We start from the raw sequence: 20869 nt of genomic DNA, 5'->3' as shown, positions 1-20869 counted from the left end.
AATCCCCTTATATGCATTTTTTAGCATAGCTCCTCGAATTAAAAGAATAGTTAACAACAAATAGGGGAGAGTAGCCGTGAGATAGACCGCCTTTTTATTAATGAATAATACCTTTCCGCTACTTTTTATTCCTCTAATAAGGCAGACAAAGACCAAAGCCCACCCAACAAAATTAGCTCCTAGGAGGCTATAAACGACATGGCCAGTGTTTCCAATGCCGTCACTCTTGTCTAATATTTTATACCTTTGTTAAAAAATCAAAATCATACATCCAAAATTCTTCAGCAGCGGAAACTGGCCTAAATGTACTGCAATTAAAATGAGTCCAAAGATTGTTTAAAATTTGCTCTGAAAATGCGTTATTGTCCAGTAGGAATTGCTTGGTAGATTCATTGTCGCATATTAAATTTTTATTTATTGATTCTAGAATATTCATAAAAGGATACTTAGGGTCAACAGTCCAGGGATGTCCACAGTTGAGTTTGTAAGTCTATTCACGCAATTTTCTGTATTCCAAGGATTATTACATTCCTTCCAAGGCAAATTGGTTTTCAAAGAATAATAAAAGTATAGAATCGCATATGAAATGACTGTATTGGAGTACAGTGAAACATTAAATGAAATTACACACATCCCATATCCGATTCCTCTCATTATCGAGACCATCGCAAATGAATTTACCGGTCGACTTGAACTGAACTGTCCAATAGCAAATTCCATGTTCAGTAACGGAATCCCAATTATAAATAGAAATATAAAATACGGTACAAGAAAGCCACCTAATTATTAAGCAAAACAGAGACAACCTCCTCCGTTAGAGTAGGCCTTGTAAGGAAACCGCCAAATGTTCCCAAGGCCGACTGCATATCCAATGACGGACAAAACAAATTCAATTTGATTTGACCATTTCTCGTTCATGAATAAGAATTAGATGAATATTTCTAAAATCAAAATTCTATGTAATTTAGGTTAGCAATAATCTATTGTTACTAATCAAACTAAAATAAAAAAACTAATAATATTAATAAAATACATCAATCAGGAAGGAAAAATATGGCAATATTGTTTTTAAAAGATAAACTGTTCCACTCTATTCTAAGAAATTGGTAGAATAAAACAAAAAATTTGACTTTTATAACAAATAAGAGTCAATGAGTATTATCATTGATAATTGACCAAAAATAAAAAAAACGGGTGGATAAAACAGCTTTTATCTAAATGTTATTAACTGGAAGAAAAAATAGTTTTTGTTGTCACCGACAAATTAAAACAGCTCTTTATCTGAAAAATAAGACGAATAAACAATATACTAAAAAAATATTTCATATATTTAAGTGATGATTTACAAAAATATGATTTAACTAAAGTTTCTTTTCACTGTAGCCTTAGTTTAACCGCTTTTTTTCTCTATTTTTTCTTCAAAAACGGAGACTGTCAATATATAGGGTTTTCGGATAAATATAATAATTTTTCGAAACAATATAATAACTTTTTGAATATATAATAATTTTTCGAACCAATATAATATTTTTTGAATGAATCAATATAATAATTTTAAATTCAAAGAAATTCAAAGAAAAAAAGATCAAAAAGAGTAAATTATCGTTATTCTTGAATCACTTCAGAATTTGAGCATCTATTCAAATACGTTACAATTTGTAGAAGGATCCGCAATGTACACTTGTTATTTTCGTTGAATTTAGATGTAATAGGCATCTAAGATCTTTTTCATTTTTGGCTTTACCACGGATACCAAGTTTTTCCATACTGAAAAAACATTTTCAATAGGATTTAAAAATGGACAGTATGGTGGCAAAAATTTCCTGATTATAGTTGATACTTCAGTATCATTTTCCAGTCCACGGTAGTGATGAATCCTCGCATTATCCATAATAAAAATAGGATTAGTAATATCTTTCGATAAACATAATGCTTTTATTCTAGTAAAACGGTTTTGAAATCTTCTCCGTTAACTGCCATATCATGAATTTTATGGAATAACATCCCATATTTATTCATTGCAGCTACCACCGATATGTTTCGACTACGGGATGCCGAAACTGATAAATATGCCGAATGTCCAGCTTTACTTTTCCTCGAGAAGGTCTTGTAACGACCTTAAAGCCAACTTCATCCAAAAATATTAAAGCTTTATCATTATGCAAAGCTTCCAAATTTGTGAAATCTGTTGTATATTGTCTTCTGCTTTCTATAGTTGAAACTGAGTTTCTTCTTTCTGGTGTAACTCTTTTAAGAGTATAATGAAAAGAATTTAAAGCCTGGCGACGGTGCTCAGTGATAATTCAAATTAAATTTGAAAATATCCATTCGCTCAAATCCTTCAAAGATGGTGCAATCTTCATCAACTATTCAACTAATTCTTGTTTCATTCGTCTGTTAGCTTGGACCTTCTATCTCCACCACGTTTAGATGGAATAATTTCCCCGTTTTAAAGAACTTTTTCAAAATACTGTTAACGGTTTGATATTTCGTCGAACAGTTGAGCAATATCTTTGGTTGAATATCCATCCAAAGATTTGTTTATTATACTTTCTCTCACATCATTAGATATTATTTGTCGGCGAACCATCGCTGGTTCGATTGAATATTCAGAAGCATTTTGATTATGTGAATCCATTAACAGTAAATTCAGGTCAATAAATTTAATTTTATTTAACTTAAACATTATATATTGGTTCGAAAAATTATTATATGATTCGAAAAGTTATAATATCCGCCCAATTTTGAAGAGTGGAAAACCAAAACAAGACCCGGCCTCCTTCGGGCCAATTTCCCTATTATGTTCCATATCAAAAACTCTGGAAAAACTCATCCTCACAAAAATCATTAACAGCATTCCCAACAAGGCTTTCCAACATGGATTCAAAAAAGATTGTTCCACTGCAAGCTTCCTTAGCTCCTTGACTAACTTTATCCGTTCTGGCATTTCGTGCAAGCCAAGACATCAGAAAACTGTACTTTGTTCGCTGGATATCCACAAAGCCTTTGACGCTGTGCGTAGAAAAAACCTAGCATGGAAAATCTACCAATCAAACATTCCTGAAGACCTCAAGTTCTGGTTGACTAACTTCCTCAGCGGTCGAAGAGGAAGAGTATGCTTTGGAAACATTCGTTCCATTTCCGTCTATTCCCAAATGGTGTACCCCAGGGCTCACTATTATCACCTTTCCTATTCAATTTGTTTACGGCCGATATTCCGACGCCTAATGGCGATGACGATCTGCTTCTGGCCTATGCAGATGACATTGTATTGGATTACAACAAAACCTGGATCACCTAGTTGAGTGGTTTAACGTAAACCGGATGTCGATCAACACAGAAAAATCTGTCACAACTCTCTACTCCTCAGCCAAAAGACTATCGAAAACTTCAATCGAAGTTGTTGTGGAGGGAAGAGTATTACTTTCAGCAAATGGCAAAAGATATTGGGATTAACTTATGAAACGCACATGAACTTCTCTAAACATGTCACAAATGTGCTGAACAAATGTGAAAAAAAAATCAACCTCCTGAAATGCCTAACTGGTCTATGGAAAATGGGAAATCACCCCTATACTAAAACACTCTACTCACAGTATATCGAACCATGTATCTCATATGTTTGTGCCTCATGGGGGCCACTGATTTCGAATAAAAACATCCGTAAAATCTCCGCAACCCAGAAAAGAGCTTTCACACTTACCGAAAGGGGTATACAGGTGAAGCTATCAACCACCAATCTCTTTCGAAACTCTCATTGAGAAGAATACAAAAGGGCATCAATGGTATAAGAAACGATCCGCCCTCAACGATCTTGTGTGGCTTAAGAGAGCAGCACAGAGCGAAGCTGAAGCAATGATCAAATTCGTCGGGATCACCTAGTTAGTTTTTTTCTTTTGGTTAACGGTGGTCTTTGGAATAAATTTTGATTTGATTTGAAAACCCTATATTATGTTGTGGATTGAGTAAACATAACTAAGCTAAGTAAATTCGTTAAAAATATATAACTGTTCATGTTTATATTTCTCATGAAGACATTTTTCGTTTAAACGAATCCAACAAAAAACGCAATAAGATCCAAAGCAGGTATCATCAGGACAATTAATTGAATTTTGTTCCATTTTCTCCACAAAATGAACAATTTGTTTCCTGATAGTTCGTTTCGATTTCTTCAATATTTTTTTCTAAAAATTTCGACAAATCGAGAAAATCATTGTCTTCTAATTTCTTTTTTCTAATCTGAAATATTTTTTCGTAGCGAGTGTGCAGCCATTCACGGTAACTCGAAATTGACTCCCACAAATAATCAATTCTTTTACTTTCACGTTCTGGGAAAAAATAACTAAATTAATTTTCCATTATAAATTTTACCTGCAAATAATTCTACGAAAACGTAAAAAATATGATTCGGCAAAGCAGGAAAGAATAATCACAAAAAAACAAAAGTAAATTTGTTTGATGATGATTATTGGTGTTTGCACGGGATTGGGAATGCACTCCGTGTTCTCAAAAGAGAAAGATTCACTTTCAAGAATTTTGACAAGCTATAAATGTTTATAACATAAAAATACGCCAAGGAATTTTCCGATGTACTTTTTTACACCCTCGTGGTTAATTTTGACATCCTCAGATTTCAGGTTGGATGCCGTAGTTGTTTTTATTCCTCCAACAAAAATCTCTCTAAATTCCATAATGATGTAGTAGAGTAAATAGTCGGCCAGAATCATCACACTGACTGGAATGATCCACAAAAATGTTATTTTTATGATATTTGTGAACAATGTGGTTTTTTCGAATGAAGTCATTTTTGCTGCTTTCACGTCAATGTATTTTTCTTTTTCAGCACTTTTCAGCGGCAATATTTGTCTTCCTTTTTTCTAAAAGATAAACCCATAAATATACATTTTTAAACACGATAGCATCTTTTTTCCTGAATTTCTGAGTAATATAATTGTTGTCAAATTGTATATCAGTCAAGTAACCAACGTAGTAGTCGACGGCTTCTTTATACATTGTCACGAAAATAAAGGACATCAACACTTGAACAAATCGAAGGAAGGCAATAGAAGAGCTTTTGAATATCCCAAACATGCTCCGAATTTTAGTGCCAAGTTCATTCCACGTGAATCTTGCTAGTGGTTCTTGTGTTCGGATGATAGTGATCTGTACATTTGTAAAAATAAAATGTACTTTGACGGTTGTGCGATCTCTAAGTTCTTTTCCGATTGTTTCTTCTATGTCGTCGGTAGGAAAATGACTTTCGTCAAACAGTTTGTTGTCGAAAGATTGCTCACGCTCACACAACCTCCCGGAGTTGCTCATGCAAAGGTCCAAGTCAAATGCTCCGATTCCTCCAAAGAAATGCGAATATCGAGCACCATAAATGCTCGACATTTTTTTGATACAATGCTCCTCCGCTTTCCTGGTATAATTACGGATAATTACAGTTGGATGTCTCGACACATTTTTTCTGCTTTTGACATGAGATTTGAGAGCATTTTGACTGGTTTTGAAAAGTCTGTTTTCTTTTTCGTCTTTTTTTCAGCTTCCATTTCACTCTAAAAAATAATTCAGAAACAATCCAACTTTTGTTTTAATGTACATCACGTCTTTAAATCCAAACAAGTCAAGAGCTCCTTCTTTTTCTTCTCTGTGCATGCTCACTGTCGATTTGTGGAAACGAGAGAACATATCCATCATCGATTGCACTTTCTTCCCACTCGAAGCCTTCATTGCATCAACCTAAAATTAAAAAAAAGCAAAAACAAGGCAGGTAGTAGCCGAGGTCACTTCCTGTGCGTTGTTGTATATGGTATCCATTGAATTTGCGAGAAAAAGTGTAATAATGAAACTAAATAGTAAAAGTCGTCCCTGATGGCCGCTGATCTTGACCAATGAGAGCATAAAAATGCATCTGGCACGGACACTGAAAGCAAATCCCATCATCGATAAAGACGCAATCACGATTGTGATAATAAAATTAAAAAACTTGGATTTAAATTAAAGGGACATACTTGTTGTCCTTTGACATTAGAAATTACAAATTTGTGGACACATAATGTGTAGACGAATCCTCCAATCACCCCCAGAAGACATTTTAGTCCCCAGAGATTGGATGACGTGAACATCATTATTTTTACAATTTGAAAAGTTGTCGAAAAAAGTTGAAACGAGCAATCTTTAAGTTTATTTACGCGTTCCATTGTGTTGGTATTATTTTGATGCTTTTATATTTTTGAAGTAGCCTAATAAAGATATATATAATTTCTAAAAATGTCAACATCTATTCTTTCATGAAGGTTGTCAGGGTCCAGCAGTGTGCCTGTGCTTAGATGTGTCATTCAGTTGATAAAAATTGTACTAATTTTGGCCAGATGAGAAAATAGTCGTCTTTCCATAGGTTATTTAGAAAGACCATTTTTAGATAATGTATTCAATATTCATTTAAATAAAAAAATTTTTTTTATAAAAATATTGAAATTAACTATTATTAAAATTACATAAATAAAATTTGAAGAGACTGTTGTTAGCTGGTGACAAATGTCGACCTATGAGGTACTTGCTTGATATCCGAGTATTAGTCATTTGCCGCCGATTTTTGTTCAGAAAACGATTTAACCTTCCACAATATAGATTTCTCGACATTTGAATCGAATTTAACTCATAAAGATTTTGCACAGAAACTAAAACCAATTCTTCGCTCAAAGTATCGCAATTTAGGAAGCAAAATGGGAAAATCTCTGATAATAAAGTACTTTAAAGACTACAAAAACGAGAACAAATCTCACATAAATCTCCGCAAACGTCGTCAAACAAGTATGATTAACTTTATTCAGGATATCTACAAAACTCAGATTCTGGCTCAGACTCAGACTTGCCTCCAAGAAAGGCAAAAAAACGATCAAAAGTTGTCCAATTTATTCAAACTAAAGAATTTCGAAGACGACAGCGACCAAAGCGAAGACATGTACACCGAACTACGTCCAAGGAAGCGCAGATTGGATTCCGACAACGAAGAAATGTCCAACATGGAGGAAAACCACGATTATTGTGACATTTGTATGCAAGGTGGGGAAATTATGCTGTGTGACTCCTGTCCTCGCTCTTATCACCTGATTTGCATTCTTCCTGACATGAACAATCCTCCAGAAGGGGTTTGGAATTGTCCGACATGTGTATATCCACTTCCCGACCACGTATAGGTCGAGAGAGGTCTCCAAGTAAGGACAGAGGCCAAGAAAGACCCCTCCGTTAAGAAATTGAACGAGCCGGTCTGTCGCAAGTGTCGTTCCTCTGCAAACGTGCTTGTCACGTGCAAATCCTGTGGACATATTTTCCACCCAGGCTGTGTCGGGATACCCCCTGAAGAGATAGACGAGGCGGTGGGTCATTGGGTTTGCAAAAAGTGCAGAGTTTGGCTGTGTTGTAGAAATGTGGTAGGTTGAGCCTCTGCCAGGGAAAGTCGAGAAAATTATGAATTGGCGGTCTGAGGGAGACCAGGCGGATTCCCCACGGTCATATTTCGTAAAATGGCTGGACTGTTCGTACTGGAATTGTTCGTGGGTGAGTAGTACTCAGATGGAGGTCTTCCACCCTTCTTTGCTGCGGTCGTATTTGAGAAGAGCCGACATGTCGGTTTTCCTGTGAATTACGGATATTCGTCAAAGAAGGAATGTTCTCGGTGGGAAGAACTCACAACGAATGGAGTCCGACCAGAGTGGCTGACAATTCAGCGTTTGATATCTCAGTTCTGACTATTTCTTAATCTGTAGTCACAATTCGTTGTATTTGGTCAAATGGCGAGACCTTCAATATGATCAATGCACGTGGGAAAAGTCCGATTCCGAAATAACGGACATGGAAGAACACATTGAGAAATATCACAAGCACATGTAATGTCCATTGAGGTCATTTTAGTGAGTCAATGTTCGACAATTCGCAGGATAACAGCAATATTCACGTTATTGTTGAGTCTAATGTTTAGAAAGAGAATTCGACGAGATTGCATCCATATCAGACTGAGGGAGTCAACTGGCTGACCCATTCCTGGAAGAATAACATAAATACAATTTTGGCTGACGAAATGGGGTTGGGCAAGACCATTCAGAGCATAATGTTTCTCTCCAAACTATTCACCGAAGAGAAAGTGACTGGTCCATTCCTGCTGACAGTGCCATTGAGTACACTCATCAACTGGGAAAGGGAGTTTGAGATATGGGCACCACAACTATACGTGGTCACCTACATCGGGGATAAGAAGAGTCGGGCAATCATCAGGTAGTCTCCTCTCCCGATTGTAGTGAGTATGAATTCGAGTGTGTGGACAGTGACAAAGTGAGGTCAAGAAAGAAGCCCCACCACCGACAGAGGCAAAGACGTGTCACCAAATTCCACGTGTTATTGACCTCATATGAGCTAATATGTATTGACAAGAAGATTCTGTCGACATATGCCTGGAAAGTCCTCATTGTCGACGAGGCACACCGACTTAAGAATAGTTCCTCCAAGGTTCCCATTCTTCTTATTCTTAGTTCTTCCGAATATTGACTCACTACTTTTTTGATTACAGGGTTCTGTTGACGGGGACTCCCCTGCAGAACAACCTGAAGGAGTTGTTTCATCTCATGAACTTTTTGGAAGCTGCTAAATTCAAGTTTTGTGAGGAAAATGAGTTTTAGTGACTGTCAGGGGTTCCTGGAGGAGTTTGCGGACATTGCCAAAGAGGAACAGATTGAGAAATTGCACAAAATAATGGGTTCCCATATGTTGAGGAGACTCAAATCGGATGTCCTCTTGAATATGCCAGGCAAGTCAGAGCTTATAATTCGAGTTGACCTTTCCCCATGCAAAAGTATTAGAATTTACCAAAATGTTTTAGAAAGTATTGCAAGTACATTCTCACAAAGAATTTTGAAGCTTTGAATACAAAGGGGAATCCTCAAGTCTCTCTTCTCAACATAGTGATGGAACTCAAGAAGTTGTGTAATCATCCTTATTTGTTCAAGGCAGCATATGACGTTATTTTGCTTCATATTTATTATAGGATGCCCCGCGTTTGGAGAATGGTGCATTGGATGGGAATGTTTTGATTAAGGCGTCGGGAAAACTCGAATTGCTGGCCAAGATGTTAAGGCAATTGTATCAGAGGAAGCACCGTGTGCTCATATTCAGTCAAGTAAGACATGTGGCTGATTTACAAGATGACGAGGATGTTGGATGTTTTGGAGGAGTTTTTGGAGAATGAGAACTACAAATACGAGCGTATAGACGGAGGGGTGACAGGGTCGGCCAGACAGGACGCCATCGACAGATTTAACGGTATTTGTCATGTCCGGCACTCCCAGCTCCCAATGCCGAGCAATTCGTGTTTTTGCTTTCTACGCGAGCAGGGGGACTGGGAGTAAATCTGGCAACAGCAGACACGGTAGTGATCTACGACTCTGATTGGAATCCACACAACGATATTCAGGTGACATATGAGAGTAGACTGTCAGGCGTTGAGTCGTGCTCACCGAATAGGGCAGTCCAATAGAGTGCTCATCTATCGGTTTGTCACCAGGAATAGTGTGGAAGAACGAATTGCCCAAGTAGCCAAGAGGAAGATGATGTTGACCCATTTGGTCGTCCGCTCCAGAACGGGGGACGCCGATGGGTCCAAACAGACCTTCATGTCCAAGAAGGAACTCGATGATATTTTGAGATTTGGAACTGAGGAGTTGTTTAAAGCGGATGAAAATGGTGGGGTGATTGATTGAGAGAGTAGACGATGGGGAGGGGGACGGGAATATTATATGGGATGACGAGGCAGTGAGTAAACTGTTGGACAGGGAACAGGACACCACGTGTGATAACTCTACATTGGCAATGAACGAATATTTGAGTTCTTTCAAAGTGGCCGAATTCGTCGTCAAGCCTGAGGAGGTTGAAAAGTCGATTGAATGTGTAGCTCCAAGTTGAGGAGAAAGAGTCGGAAGTGAATATAGACCCCGAGTTCTGGAATAAGTTGTTGAGGGCGGAATATGAACAGCAAATGGAGAATAGTGTGTTGGGTAAGGGGAAGAGGACGAGGAAGCCCATAAACTACGAAATCCCCCACCATTCGGGTGACGAAGGAGGGGCATCCACTGATTCGTCAGCCTACAGTGCTCCATCTTCTGGAGAAGACTCCCACAGTGTTTCATCTGATGAGAGTATACGTGACTGTCTTTAAACAGGCAACAATTCCAAGAATGTGGGTCATGTGCCTCTAAAGGCCAAAGTTCACGGACAAGTGGAGATCTACGGACTGAACTACCGTCAACGGAAGGCGTTTTACAACAACGTGATGAGATACGGGTTGCCGAATACAAGACAGTTGGCAGTCTGGAAGTATTCCTTTACTTTATATAGCAGAACACACCGTGACCTGAGTCGTAAATCTCTGAAGGAGTTGGAGAAGTATTTGGAACTGTTTTGCAAGCACGTGGGTGACCCTGAGGCGGACAGTCCGATTGAGGGAGTCAACAACAAGCAAGTGTTGATGAGGATTGCCCTAATGAGTATTATCCGCAACAAGGTGATGGAGTACGGACATGTCAACGGGTTCTCCATCGACGAGTACAATCCGAATGAGCAGACTGAGGGGGTCGACGACTGGGACTTTAATATATGTGACAGAGGATTCACTGATTTGCACTCCATGTGGAATTCGGAGGAGAAACTTGTCTCGAAGGGCAAGAGAGACTCGATTTGGAATAGAAAACACGACTTTTGGCTGTTGGCAGGCATTTCCTAGTATTTCTATTGCTGACTGTCAAGTTATGGGTACGGGCGGTGGCAGGACATAAACAACGACAAACACTTTCAGATAATCAACAGTCCATTCAGTGACTATGTAAACAAACCTAATTACCTCGAAATCAAGAACAAGGCACTTTCCAGGCGATTCCGAGTGACTTTTACGTTCACTATTTTCTAGGTGTTGGAACAGGCGCTTGTGATTGAGGACCAATGTGACAGGTCCGAGCAGATGGAAATGAAAATGAGTCCATCGGATCCCATTCTGCAGTTGTACAACCGATTTATCGAGTTTGGTCACATCGTGGAATGCAACAAAGTTATTTTCGAACGAGCAGATGAGGGGAATCAATTTTGTATTAATCTCCTTCAAAAAGTGTTTGAACATTTGGAGAAGTTGACGACTGAAATGAGACACGAGTTGGCCAATCTGCCCACCGTTTTGGGGTCCCTTCCACCCATCTCAGTCAGACTTGGAATGGACACTCGGAACACGCAGGCCATTCCCCAACTCCCTGAAGACGACTCGGACAATATTCGTTGTCTTTATTCATCATCTCTTTAGATGTAAAATTCGGTGATCTGGGCGGTGTGTCACTTTAATTTGTTTATTAGTCTTTATTCGTTTATTATTTGTGGATGATGGTACATGGACATTTAATTTATGTACTAAGATCAAGTTAAAACCGAATTAATTAATTTTCCGAGCTGAGAAATTTCCTTCAAGTAGGTTCGATTTGGCAAAGTCATTGTGCTGGGACGTGGAGATGTAGGAGGGACGTGTTAAGGACTGTCCTCCCCCGCCAACACATTGCCCATCACTTCCAATTATTCTCTGAATACTCACTACCTGCCATTTAATCGACAACATGGCACGCAGCTGCCAAATCACTGCTCTTATTTCCAACCAATCCCCCCTCCGTCGACTGCCTTCCCATACTCAAAATTCCCTTCTGTCCAAACTCACGTACACCCCTCTCCCTCCCGGCACAAACTACAACTCTTGTTCACCACTTCCTGCCACGACACCCTGGAGGGCAGAGTAGTAGGGATAGACTTGAACTGTCGTTGAATGATCGGCGTCTAGGAATACAAGAGGAGTGCTAAGAATTTCGACCTATACCTCTACGCGTGAATTGGACAAAATTGCATGTATTTCACAAGTATCGGAATACTTGGATTCGAATTTATTCAGCATTAAAGCTGGATTTGTTCCGTAATCCTTTGCAATTCGAACCTTAATTAGATTAAATCACAACTGTGTCCCCTATGGCATAATTGTATTTACTACAATGCACGCCCATTTTTCTATTCATCCTCTTGTATTTCCAAAAATCATTTTTGGCCATAATCATTGCAATTTTATAGGATGCAATTAGTCCTCCTATATATAATTTTAAATAATAACAACTATTGTTTCTTTCATTGCTATTTGTAAAAACAATGTCAATCGTTTTTTGTTTAAGAAGTGAATCCTTTAATTCTTCGAAGTACTCTAATGGTCTATCCTTTTTATCCGAATGTTTTCTTCTAAGATGATCCAACAATTTTGACTGTTTCATTGCATCATTTGATAATGACTTATTTCACAGTAAGCAGTATGGTATATTATCAAAGGAATTTTTTATAAATCCAAATGCCAAATATTCATCAAAGGTTTACCACTTTAAAAATAAACTAACTTAATTTAAAATGAAAAAATTATTAAATTTATTTTAGACCCCCAAGTATTTCATTTTCGACCCCTTACGATCAATCTGGGCTGATTTTCGACCCCAGGTTGAGAACCGCTGGTCTAAACGATTACTAAAACAGACTTAACTTTAAGTGGAAGAGAAAACTTGCAGACATCACACTCGGATATGACCTTTCTTACAACATCACTTTTCACAATGAAGTAATGACGGCGACAGAGAAATTCAATCTTGTTGACGCCTCCGTGAGACATCAAATGTAGAGAACGAATTTTTCAATTTTCCCTTTCAAATAAAGTCTTTAAATCAAAAAAGATTAATACTTATCATTTTTTTGACAAAAATTGGAAGCTTTTTTGGCCAACCGTCGTTTGCTTCGGGCATTCATATCCTCCGGGAATATCTCGACTAACGCTTCCTTAATTTGATTGTATTCGTGAATAATCCTGATGTAACCCTTAAACCCAGACATCACAAAATGTGGGAAACCACGCTATTAAAATTAATATGCTTTTGAGTAAGTTATTTTTAAAAGATAATTCAAATGCAATTTTTAATTAGAATATTTGATTAATCTACACTCTTCCACATATAAATTCCTATATTCAATATTTAATACGTTTTCTACGGTTGCCATAAAAACACGTAAAAGGACAAGCTGCCCATAGCGACATAGTTGCCATGCGCTTTTTTGGAAAGGAAAATATTTATGTAAATGGAGGCTGTTAGTTATGGTTAGATAAAGTCACAGGAGATGATTGACTGATTAGTGCTTTTGATGATCGACTGATTTATAGTCCTAAATGTGCTTTCCTAGTAAAATCCTCCAAAATATCACCCATTGAATAGAGGAACTGTAGCTATACAAACCTGTCTTCCGTCTTTTCCCATATAAAATAAATTTATTTAATTTTGTTTTTTTTCAGTGGTGAAACGTATACTTGAATAGACTAATTATAAAGCAATAAGAATATTCATTATATGACAGCGACCCAATTGCTTACAGTTTTGGCATGCACGTTTATAATCTCGGAATCAAGCACTGTTATCGACCTGGATGACCAAAACACCTCGAAATACATGGGGATCGGGGCAATCAGCGGCAAGGTAGTTTCTCCTCAACTTATTCTTAGGCGACATCCAGCATTCCGCCCTCCGCCAGCTTCCCCAACATTTTCATTGAGAAATTTGAACATCTTGAAGTTAACTCTGAGGCTCCCTACCTTTCCCAACAATGCGGGTCGTTCGAAGTGATGGAGGAAAGTGGGAATCGTTTTTACCGTCAAATGGCGCCCGCGCCGCCCTTATTTTTGATACTCGTTTCTTGCAACACACCATTCATTCTGTTACCGTCCGCTCTCAAGTTGGCATGCTTTTTCTACTTAGTTCGGTGATTTCCGTTAGAGTGAAAATATTGCCCAAATTGAATGTGATGCCGTTCGTAATGCTGCGAATGATCAAGGGAGGACGCAATTCCTTCAATGCCAGAGGACTTTTCTTTTTTTACAACACTCAGTCAAACGAAGCATTTTTCTACAACGATTTGGGTACACACAAATTGTGACTCGCCCTTAGCACGCCGGTCCTTGATTGCACGGATTCCTAACGCCACCGAACAGCCCGTACCCGAATGGATAACAATGACGTTCAGTGCACACGTTTGATTATTATATGAGTTCCAGTATGATCGCATTACTGCCAAGATTCAAGGGAATTTGATCTATGAGGATACAACTAACGTGACCGATGGAATATTCACCGGCTTTGGACTGTCTGGATTCGAGGTGGTGGACTTTGACGACGTTGAATACTACGGTTTCAACTAATCATTTTCTCTATCAACTACAGTACCGGTCATATGTTTTAGACATTCTGAAAAATCCCAGTGTTTGATTTTTCTAAAGAAAAATCTTATTAAAAAAATGCTTTTCATTAAGCATTATCCATTTTTTTAGTTATTTATTTTTCCCAATCTCATCGTCACTGTATTTTCGACATCTTGATCTTTATAGATTTTGTCGAAACTGGCCCAGTCATATGTTTTAGACATTTACGATGCACATCCATAATCTGGAATTTTAAAAGTTAAAACGAGTTTTTATTAATTAAAACACAAGTTAGTATTTAGTTACATCTCCTTTTTCGATATTACATCATGTATTCTATTTGGGATCGACAAATACAAGTTTTGAATATAATCATCTCCCATCTTGTTCCATTCATCTTTTGCCATCTCCCATAGTTGCTTAACGTTCTGAGGGTTTCTATTTCTGATTTTGCTCTTTAAATAATGCCAGCAATTTCTATTATGTTAAGATCTGGCGATTGTGCAGGCCAATTGTTTAAAATATTCACTCCTTTTTCAAGCAAATAATTTTTGTAGACCGTGAAGTATGACATGATGCACCATCTTGTTGGAAAATAAAGTTATCATCATATATCTCAGAAAGCCCTTGTTCCAAGATTCGTTGATATTCTACGGAATCTACATTTCCTTCGCACAATATCAAGGCACTTTTTCCATCGTGTCTGATACCGCCCCAAACCATGATTGAAGGTGCGAATTTCTGAGTTTTCGTTGTGTAGTTCGAATTGAATCTATTTCCAGGAGGTCTCCTTACGAATTCTCGTGCTTTCGAAATTAATTCGATGCGGCACTCGTCAGTAAAAATGACCTTATTCCAATCGAATGAAATGTTTCTAGTGCAGAATATTTTTCTCTTCTTGATTATTAGTTGAAAGTCTAGGTTTTTTGGCTGCTATTCTTACGAAAAGTTCATTTTTGCGTAAGATTCTTCGTACAGTTTCGACACTGACGGTTTCCGTAATATTTAGGTCTTTTCTGATTTCATTCGCTGTTTTTTGGGAAAACGTCGAGACTCACGTACAAGATTCCTTTGAGCACGTGCCGAAAGAATACAATTTCTTCCAGATTTTGGTCTGTCGTAAAACCCATTCCATCCAAATACCGTTGGTAAGTGTGATTTACGGCGCATCTGGATATTCCAAGTAAAATCGATATTTCCTGTACGGTATGACCATTTTCTCGCATAAAAACAATTCTATGACGCTGTTCAACAGAAAGTCGTGGCATACTGCTTTCAAATTAATTTAAAACACGTTTCCGATACGAAAAATAGAAAAAAAGTAAAATTTTATTGAAATATAATGAATTTAAATAAAATGTCTAAAACATATGACTGGGCCAATTTCGACAAAATCCTTAAACATATGAAGAAGTCGAAGATAAAGCGAAGATAAGATATGAAAATGATAAATATATAAATAATATAGATAATAATACTTACTAAAACTTTTATTTTATTGGATTTTTCTTTAGAAAAATCAAACACTGGATTTTTTCAGAATGTCTAAATATGACCGGTACTGTAATCATGGACTTTATTTCTCTATCACTAACTTCCTGATTAAACTATTGCTTAAAGCCACTCTTAAAATAAAGAAATTATATTAGCACTCCTTCAGCTCTCATAATCTAGATCAGCAAATCGACCAATGCAGGATATATGATTATATAGTATTTAAGAAAGTAATTATTAATTTTCTTGTTGTTGTGGCCATGTTGGTTTCTGCTAAGAAAAGAAATTCTGAATTGGGAAAATACGTATATCGGGAATGAACCTCCGTAACCCGACTAGAAAAATCCCAAGATAATTGCTTAAGAAGGAAATTATAAATGGGATCAATGCCTCAATTAAAGAATATATTGATTCTGTGCACAATTTGAATATCAACAATATTACTGATATCATCTATGCAGGCACATATGAGAGCCTTACCAAGAAAATTAGAACTAAGAGTAATTGGGAAGAATCAATGAAGAGCAAACTCATTAAACTAAAACAGCAGCTTGAACAAATCAAAACTGCTAGTGAAATGAAAGAAAAGAAGCAATTTGACCAAGAAACGCGTAATACTTTGTGCTCATATGGATTTAAAAAATCGAAGAGGGGAGAATTAGAAAGAATTGTTTCTTTAATCCTAGATGGAATTAAAATTGTAGAGAAAAAATTGCGAGTCTATGAATCAAGGAAGGGGTTCCGAAATGGTCTTTGGTCTTTTGATTTGAACAGGAGAAGGTTATATAGAAACATCAGTGGAGATAATAAGAGGAAGATAATTAATTTCAATAAGGAGGAATGCCTCTCTTTCTGGAGCAAAATCTGGGATCAACATGAATCCAAGAATAGCAATTTTCTGGTCACCACAAGAGTGACTGGATCAGAGAATGTTCGTGCAGAATTTACGGATGAGGCAATTATTAATATTATGTGACATGGGCTGCGCGATACCTATGGGTCGCGTGATACCTGACGTGACCTTGAAATGTGCAATTATGACATTGATGGGATTAAATTATAAATCTTTTAATTAGACCGCGACTCATTCTTATCATTTAATAATTTACTAAATTAGCTAAAGACTCTCTCATTTTGACAAAAAATTATATTTGTAGGAATTTAATTATCAGAAATTAATTTTTTTGGTGGAAAACCTAAATTTCTTGAGTTATTTCTAGCGTGCAAGTATATTTTGCAGCAATGTCCTCGTACAAAGGTTGTGTAAAGAATAGTTTGGAATATCAAATTTTAAAAGATGCTTTACAGGATAAATTTCCTGAACATCTTACAAAGCAATAAAAATATACACTAGTTAAGAAAATTGAAAATTTTACTGTAATTAATGAAAGGTATCATACAAATTGTAAATGTATAGATTGTATCTTAAATGTGCGAATTCAGATCACAAGCTAGTGATTTGTCTAGACAATGAACCCGAAATGGAGATCGTTGCTAAAAGTTTGCATGACTTCTCGCATGGAGGAGTTAACAAAATTGAATATGAATGTCGACAACGATATTTCACAGTTAAAAATGAGATTATTCGAAAAGTCATTCGAAACTGTGAAATTTGTAAATTTGCGCGACCCTTGAAAGTTTTAACTTTTTTAAATCCTAGATTGGAGATATAAATAACCATGTCTTTGCATCTTGCCCAAATGAAAGATTTCAGATAGATCTTATAGATCTGAAAAGTTTTTCTACTATAAATAAAAATTTTAAATGGATTTTAACGGTCATTGACGTATATAGCAGGTTAGTTTTTTTAAAATTTTTTATAGATTTGCATTTGCGAGGCCGCTCTACACTAAGTCCTCAAATGAAGTTTGTGAAAACCTCAGATCATTATTTTTCTTAAATGGTCCGTGTCAATTTCTTCAGTCCGATAATGGGACTGAATTCAAGAATCGTGAAATGACCAATCTATGTGAGGAATTCAATATCAAACGAATTCACGGAAGGCCAAACAATCCCCGCTCACAAGGGATTGTCGAACGCTTCAACCAGTCAATTACAAGAAAAATGGCAAAAATGATCGAACAAATCCTTCGTTGCGACTGGATAAGATTGAATCTCCATATTATCCATCTGCAGAAATTATCAGTATTTTATCAAACAATCGCGTTTAGGTAGTTTAAACATTTAAATTTAATAGATAAAAAATTCGATGAGCGAAATTTCGATTGTGCCAATGTCCAGACTTAAAAAATAATTAGCAAGTTATTATTCTTTGAAGTTTAATATTAATTACAATATTGACATTAAGTTAAGCTTCAAGGTCACGTCAGGTATCACGCGGACCATAGGTGTCACGCAAACCATGTCACATATTATCAAGATGCTTCCTAATCGGAAAGCATGCGGGTGTGACGGAGTCTACAATTTTTTTATCAAAAATTTTATCTCAATTCATGGACATCTTTGTAATGAGATTCGCGAGATTATAAATGGAGACTTTACCCTTAATGATTGGTTTTATACGGGAATCACATATCTGCTCCCTAAGAAAGACGTATGTGACTTCCCCAAAGATTTGAGGCCAATCACATGTATTCCGAATTTATATAAATTGACGACGAAATGTGTAAACATAAAACTGTCAGAGTATATTGATGCTTTCGGATTAATAAGTGACAATCAACTGAGCACAAGAAGAATGTGCCAAGGTGCAAAAGAACAAGCCATAATCAACCATTGTATTAACCAAGAGAATGCCAATAAATTATGTTCTACATGGATTGATGTGAAGAAAGCATTCGACTCTGTAGATCATGATTTCTTAGATTATTTGTTACAAAAGTCTGGACTTGCTTATTGGATTGTCTGCTTTATTCAGAGTCTTATTAAAAATGGAAAATACGATTGACTTTTGAAAATAAATCATTGGGTGAAGTAAAAATAAGAAGAGGAATTTTGCAAGGAGACTCTTTGTCGCCACAGATCTTTGTGTTGGTATTGGATCCTTTGAGTCGAATGTTAAATGAAAAATACCCGAAAGTAACAATGGGGAATCGGAGACATGGTCAGTTTGTTTATGCAACAAATCACCTTCTATTTATGGATGATATTAAATTGATCTATCAAAGTGATACAATGGAAAAAATCGAGCCAGGAGAATTTGAACAAATTGACAAAAATGTCCGCAGAATTCTTATGGAGAGCCATATTCACATGCGACCGGCAAACAAAGAAAAACTATATTTACCAAGAAATAAACTTGGAAGAGGTCTCGAGTGTGTCAGTAACAAATCTGAACGAATGCTATTCCAATTTTATCATGACTTGAAGCATAAAGCCGATTACTGCCTAAGAAGAGAGGGAATTCTACGGGTCGTTAATTCAAAGAAAACTCATATGGCCACTATCGTAGAATTCATATCCCGAAAGTACAATATCGAAAATATAAATGAACTGACAATAACGAAATTGGTGGAAATTCAACATGAATATCTAATTAGGCAGATTGAAACTAAGCCACTGCATTCTATTCTTTTCCAGTGTTTGAAGGACACTGAAGTTAATGTTAATGAATCTGCAGGGTGGCTAGTTCATGGAAACAACTCTGCAAGAACTGAAGGAATGTGTTGTCTACTACAGGATCGAAATTTGTTTTTTGATAACGGAGAAAATAAATGAAATCACTGCAAAGAAGACCGTTGATCACCTTGCTACCAGATGTGGACGAATCCTGAACAGCTCTTATCTAAGACGGCATAATGAAATTGTCAAATGTCTACATTTGCATTTATGCCGCCAATACGGAATAAGAAAAACGAAGAAATTAAAAACTCACTCAGTTTAATCTGTTGTCGCCAATGAAGTTGTGGAAATTCGAGTGGACACAACTATTACGGATACGGCTGTTTCAAACGGTAAACCAGATATTTTTGTCCATGACAAGGTGAGGAATACAATTACACTCATTGAAGTTGGGATTACCTCACAAAATTACCTAAAGCAAGCTGAAGTGGAAAAGTTCCACAAATATAACCTTTTGGCAAATGAATTAGGGGCGATTCATCGGGCTAAAGTGAAGATAATCCCTGTTGTACTTACTTGGGATGAAATTGTCTCAAGATTCTTCAAAAGTCATTTAAATTCTATCGCAGTGGAAGACAGAGTGAAGGCATATATCCAAACACTCGTTTTAAGAAAAACATTGGAGAGTATGCAGGTAGAGACAAGACATGGAATATCGGTTCCCGAAGAAGAGCAAGCAGTGATTGAGTGTCAACCGAAGGATTCTTCTGAATAGGAATACGAGTAGACGAGGACCTCTATGCACCGACTATGATAGTTGGGCATAAGAGACGAAGATTGTCTTAAAAAGAATATACACCCCTCGACATTAAAATTTGGACAATTAATAAATCGTCATTTTTATTATCAAATTTAGAAAAAAAAACCTTTGAGCATAATATTTTTTTCTATATTTTTATATTAAAAAAATATATTTACAAAAGTTTTATAAAACGATATTTAAAAGCATAAAACGTGTTTTCAGTGGCGTAAAATTCCGGACACTATTCCTATTATAGTTAAAAGAGCTAATTTTTTAGCTAATTGTAGATGCTTAAAAAATGCTATTATAAATTTTTATTACTCAATAAAATCAATTTTCTAAAAATTCTATCAATAAGGCTTTTTAAAAAGACACTTATGGACAGCTTTACTTGTAGTAACTACTAAAGACACTAAAATCTAGAAATGTCTGACTCGACCATCATAGAGGTATATAAACTTAATTAATATATTTAATTAATGAATTATTAAAAATAATAATAAATTGTTTAATCAATAACAAATGTCTAAACATGGTGGTGGTCGTGATGTGGCTCATAAAGACGCATTGTCCAATAATACAGATGTATTAAATATAAATAAATATTAAAGTATCCCAGCAATTTAGATTCCGTGAATGCACTCCTCGACCCAAATCGTTGCTTTGAAATATCATTATTCAACAACATGACTAACTCAATTGACACCGCAGCCACCCCAGCACCCTCCACACAGCCTCAAATCCCAAGCATGCTG

At 36.6% G+C, this 20869-nt stretch overlaps 2 protein-coding genes and 2 pseudogenes across 2 annotated transcripts; all 4 read left to right on the top strand.

The window, feature by feature from the left end:
- The first annotated feature begins 6595 nt into the window (after nt 1–6595).
- Nucleotides 6596–7202, top strand: LOC115227972 (chromodomain-helicase-DNA-binding protein Mi-2 homolog). The gene has a single exon (XM_036498793.1). The coding sequence runs from the start codon at nt 6729–6731 to the stop codon at nt 7200–7202; it is 474 nt and encodes a 157-aa protein (XP_036354686.1). The 5' UTR covers nt 6596–6728.
- A 722-nt stretch (nt 7203–7924) lies between these two features.
- Nucleotides 7925–8678, top strand: LOC118760865 (annotated as a pseudogene).
- Nucleotides 8679–9200: 522 nt separating this feature from the next.
- Nucleotides 9201–10903, top strand: LOC118760864 (annotated as a pseudogene).
- Nucleotides 10904–18835: 7932 nt separating this feature from the next.
- On the top strand, nt 18836–20087 carry LOC118761119. Its single transcript, XM_036498792.1, has 2 exons — nt 18836–19331; nt 19654–20087. The coding sequence occupies exons 1-2, from the start codon at nt 18836–18838 to the stop codon at nt 20085–20087; spliced, it is 930 nt and encodes a 309-aa protein (XP_036354685.1).
- The last annotated feature ends 782 nt before the right edge of the window (nt 20088–20869 follow it).

This window comes from Octopus sinensis, unplaced genomic scaffold (assembly GCF_006345805.1).
Source record: "Octopus sinensis unplaced genomic scaffold, ASM634580v1 Contig08756, whole genome shotgun sequence".
In the NCBI taxonomy this organism is placed as follows: domain Eukaryota; kingdom Metazoa; phylum Mollusca; class Cephalopoda; order Octopoda; family Octopodidae; genus Octopus; species Octopus sinensis.
Note: the sequence above shows the minus strand (reverse complement) of the source record. Positions and strands in the feature narration are given on the sequence as shown.

What these genes read in the sequence shown, in the direction of transcription:
- LOC115227972 (XM_036498793.1), top strand. Translation starts at nt 6,729, where the DNA reads ATGGGAAAATCTCTGATAATAAAGTACTTTAAAGACTACAAAAACGAG.
- LOC118761119 (XM_036498792.1), top strand. Translation starts at nt 18,836, where the DNA reads ATGGGGAATCGGAGACATGGTCAGTTTGTTTATGCAACAAATCACCTT. An exon ending in GCATTCTATTCTTTTCCAGT is followed by an intron (nt 19,332 to 19,653) that starts GTTTGAAGGACA and finishes TCGCCAATGAAG; the next exon opens with TTGTGGAAATTCGAGTGGAC.